The sequence below is a fragment of the Penaeus japonicus genome, unplaced genomic scaffold (genome assembly GCF_977035675.1).
Source record: "Penaeus japonicus unplaced genomic scaffold, GWHDUDI00000001_assembly GWHDUDI00000021, whole genome shotgun sequence".
In the NCBI taxonomy this organism is placed as follows: domain Eukaryota; kingdom Metazoa; phylum Arthropoda; class Malacostraca; order Decapoda; family Penaeidae; genus Penaeus; species Penaeus japonicus.
The window spans coordinates 21,722,383-21,726,990 of NW_028234423.1; the positions used below are offsets into that span (position 1 = coordinate 21,722,383).

A 4,608-nucleotide genomic window follows, 5' to 3' on the forward strand; every position below is an offset into this window, starting at 1 on the left:
GGTGCTTCCCTTGCTCTGAAATAAAACCCATTCTGGAGACTGGGCAACCAACTCTATCCCTGTCTGCAATGGGTTAATGTAAGAGGAGCAAATCTGACCATCTATCTTCAAATTACCATTGCTGTGCATTAACCCATCCACGACGGGGGAATTCTAGCCTTGAATGTCCCAATTATTAGGCCTAAATCAATTGAATGGCTGGCACAATACTGTGCCGCCCGGCCACTGGGCTTTTGAATGCGCGGTACAATGTTGTACCACCCGTCACGAGAGGGTTAAAGTGTTAAGAAAGAGCTAGCAAGTTGAAAAATTAAGATCTTCTAAATACTGATTAACAAAAATATCTTGATAACTCTTTAAAATGATTCCTAATGGAGGATCAGGTTTTAAAAGAAATACAAGTTAAACAGTCTTCGTTTTTATTGCCATGAAGTCTTGTTTTGTATGGTTATTTACAGTTGGTCAATAAATGTACAAATTCGGCAAGACCTGCATGACAAAAATGGTCAGTCTTTACCAAACCTCAGAGGTCAGCTGGAATTTCAATGTTCATTCAAACATCCACAAAACATACACAATCACACAGTAAGGGATGATGGTATACCTTCTCACATCAGCTTATCTTGATTTCTTTTTGTAATCAGGTATCAACTAAAGATCATTACTCACTAACAGATAAGGGCTGATGATGTTCCCTATTCCCTGTACAACACAAAATGATGCAGATTGTCTCGGTTTTGTTTACATGCTTGCAGCAAAGTTCTCTCCCTTCTTGATGCTACCCTTGAGCTCAGCAATGGCATTCTCAACCAACTTGGCTTCATAGGCAGAAAGTTTACCAAGACCCAGGTTCTTTTCAATGCCATTGGGACCCAGGACAAGGGGAGTGGAGAAGTAGGTAGCTTCTGTCAGGTCGGATCTGGAGCAAAAGAACCAATTAGCAAAAGCTTTCCCCAAGTCATCCTAATAGCATTTCTTTGTTACATCTTGAAAAAGGGAAGAAAAGGATAAGAGTCAGGATGGGAAGCGAAGGGTGTTAAGAAAACAATACATAAGAGAGAAGCAAGAGAACATGGAAGAAACCACCGAGTAGGAGTGAGATATTGGAAGAAAAGGCAAAATAAAAGACCTGATGTATATGAACAATATCAGTAACAAGATAAAATCTTTGAAAAGTTTGAACTTACATATAAGGAAAGAAAGCAAGGACTAAGAAACCTCAAGGTAAAAAGAAGCTAAGTCTACTTACTTGACGTAAGCACACTCCACAACGCCCTGCTCTCCGTTCATGGCCTTGATCATGGAGAAGGCAAAACGAGCCCCAGCAAACGCCATGGAGAGAGTTGCTGATCCTGCTCCAGCCTTAGCCTTCACCACCTCAGTACCAGCATCCTGAAATTCAATAACATTATTACCAGAAAATAGGGGAAGGGGAGGAGGGAGGGAGGGAGGGAAGTAGAGAGAAAAACATTTAAGTTATTATCAAACTAATTTTTTTGCTGCGTACCTGAATCCTTTCTGTCAATGCCTTCAGCTGATCCTCAGGGAATTCTACAGAGGGTGATGCCTGTGAAATCAGTGGGATGATGGTGATGCCTGCATGACCTCCAATAACAGGTACATTCACAGACATGGGATCAAGACCCTGGAAAATAACAGCATTGCAAGTTAAATAATTCTTAAGTCTTTCTTAAATATCCATTTTGCATATTTTCACCTCAATTTTTATTATGAAGCACAGTGAAACAGAACATATCTCAAGTGGAATATATTTGAACTGTACCTTCAACTCGGCAACAAATGCATTTGCTCGGACGATATCAAGAGTAGTCACACCAAAGATGCGGCTTGCATCAACACCGGCCTTCTTGTATACTTCAGATGCAATGGGAACAGTGCTGTTAACCTGGAAAATGGAAGATATAATATCTCTAGGTCATTGAAACTCCTTGCAAAATGTTAACATTTTAAAAGTGAATAGAACAATCTCAGACCCATAATCTTAAGTTCTTACTGGGTTTGAGATGATGCAGATCATAGCATTGGGGCAATTTTCAGCACAAGCCTTGGCCAAGTTTGCAACAATTGAAGCATTGGTGTTGAAGAGGTCATCTCTGGTCATGCCTGGCTTGCGGGGAACTCCAGCAGGGATGACAACAACTTCACATCCCTTCAGAGAATCCTGGAAAACAAATTTATCAGATAAATAAGGCCTTTTTATTGATATGAATAAATGTTTTTTCCAATATAAAAAATAAATAATTAAAAAGAAGGGTCTATAATTTTTTTTTAACCCATTCGTGCTGGATGACGTGCTGACACGTTTCGTGGTTTTTGCATCAGACGTGGGTGATATCTGGGCAAGGCCAGCGCTCGCGGGCAGCCCAGGCTCGCAGTTTGTGCACCAGAGAATCTCGAGGCTTATGCGTTCTAAAACCCCGGCATTACAACCATTCAAAGCCGGAATTGCCCCAGCGTGAATGGGTTAACTATAAAATCTACTTGCAACATAACTAATATTTAACTACAATATAAATCTAAAAAGAAAAATAATATACAGACATATTGCATTCTCTGACCTAAAACTAGGTCAGAGAACAAAACTATTTAGCACAGGAATTGATCTACAGAAAGAAAGTAAACCAACAGCCACATATCAAAGATAAACCTGCCTATAACTCTGAGCAGTCACTGTGACCTTAGCATTTCAGTGTTGTAGTTAAAGTAACAAACCTACAATATATTCTGGCAAGGTAGAACTTGTGGACCACCCTGGCAGTTTGTTGTCAATTTAAGAAATAAACAAGGAACCACTCCCAGCTTTGCCAGAATATGCATGAAAGTTTGTTGGTCTTTACAAACACCAAAGGCTCAGAAACCACAGCAATGACACTAATGCAAACCAAGGTTTAGGGATTTCCAACAATCTAAGATAAACAATAAACTCATTGGTGTGTATAAAATATAAAATATATACAAAATAAAATACAATGAACCACTACCACTAAAAGTGTCAATGACATAAAACATGACTGTAATCAAACGTATAGCACTTACTGCAAGCTGGTCAGGTCCCACAAAGCCGGTGACCTTGGCTGGGGAGTTGATGTGGGAGAGGTCAGCAGCTACTCCTGGCGTGTGCACAATATCGTAAAGGGAGAGTTGGGTGACCAGGGGAGAGTTCTTCAGGAGGAGGGAGAGTGGCTGCCCAATGCCTCCACTGGCACCCATGACTGCAACCTTCCTGTTGGCCTGGGGATAACACAATCATTTAGATTTTCGGTCATTTATCTGAGAATAACAACGAAAAATTTGTGTTCTGAAATGGGCTCTGGGAAGGGTAAAATAAATATTATAAATCCATGATGAAACAAATGAGAAATCATGAAAACTACTTTCTAATTTTGAAGGAAGTAGTATAAATCACCCTAAAGGTGATTGCTAGAGCTGAGAAACAATCCTAATTTCATTCAAGTAAATTGGTTTTGACAACATCTGCCCCTACAGTGCCTCCTCCATATAACAGTTTAAAATTTCAGTAAGAGCATGGGAAGTTTTGATGTCTGCAGAGCCACAATCTCTTGTGGCCTTGGTCCTCTCTTGGGTAATCATAAACATTCTTTCTCCCTGTTTTTCTTTTCCACTCATTTGCTTGCTCTTATATTTAATCCATTTTCTTTGTTTTGTTTTTCTCTCTCCCTTGCATTCATTCAACACTTATTTCTCTCATTCTCTCTCTCTCTCATTCTCTCTCTCATTCTCTCTCTCATTCTCTCTCTCATTCTCTCTCTCATTCTCTCTCTCATTCTCTCTCTCATTCTCTCTCTCATTCTCTCTCTCATTCTCTCTCTCATTCTCTCTCTCATTCTCTCTCTCATTCTCTCTCTCATTCTCTCTCTCATTCTCTCTCTCATTCTCTCTCTCTCTCATTCTCTCTCTCTCTCTCATTCTCTCTCTCTCATTCTCTCTCTCTCTCTCTCTCTCTCTCTCTCTCTCTCTCTCTCTCTCTCTCTCTCTCTCTCTCTCTCTCTCTCTCTCTCTCTCTCTCTCTCTCTCTCTCTCTCTCTCTCTCTCTCTTTTCCTCCTCTTTACATCAGATTGGAATCATAGGTACCAATGGCTTCGGTGGGAAATGCTCTATCATCTGATTTTTCCAACTCAAACTGATTATTTTTCACTCTAAACTCGCTCTATTTTACTTCATGATCTACTAAAATTCCATCATTAAAACAAATTTCCTTTTAAAAATTCAGAAGGAAATAAAAACCGGACCTATTGGACATCATAGCCACATTGGCACATCACCTTGTGTGCCATCTAGGCGTCTCATTTTTTTTTTTCTAGAGTTATTTCTGTTGTGTGGTTTTGTGGCCGGTTGCTCTTCGCAGGTAATTTCCTTCAAGACTAGCAGGTTAAATTTATTGGTTGAGAATTATCAAATGATACCAAAGAACAGATTTTGTCGAGATAAAAAGCGGACGCGTCATCATCTTTAAATAGCCTAAACTACTGTAACGGCCAATTAGGATTAGGCCTTTATTTTTGGGCTGCAGAAAATGTTTTGTGAAAGACATAAGATATATTTTTGTGAAGATATACAATATATTT

At 39.6% G+C, this 4,608-nt stretch overlaps 1 protein-coding gene across 1 annotated transcript in view; it reads right to left on the bottom strand.

Annotated features, from left to right (window-relative positions):
- Positions 1 to 402: 402 nt before the first annotated feature.
- Mdh2 (malate dehydrogenase 2) overlaps positions 403 to 4,608 on the bottom strand; it is a 6,402-nt gene continuing 2,196 nt past the window's right edge. The window contains exons 2-7 of the mRNA XM_043021805.2: positions 3,058 to 3,252; positions 2,015 to 2,182; positions 1,784 to 1,906; positions 1,508 to 1,645; positions 1,250 to 1,392; positions 403 to 919 (exon numbers count right to left, since the gene is read on the bottom strand). Of these exons, the coding sequence (XP_042877739.1) occupies positions 742 to 919; positions 1,250 to 1,392; positions 1,508 to 1,645; positions 1,784 to 1,906; positions 2,015 to 2,182; positions 3,058 to 3,252 (945 nt within the window). The 3' untranslated portion in view covers positions 403 to 741. The remainder of the gene's footprint in view (positions 920 to 1,249; positions 1,393 to 1,507; positions 1,646 to 1,783; positions 1,907 to 2,014; positions 2,183 to 3,057; positions 3,253 to 4,608) is intronic.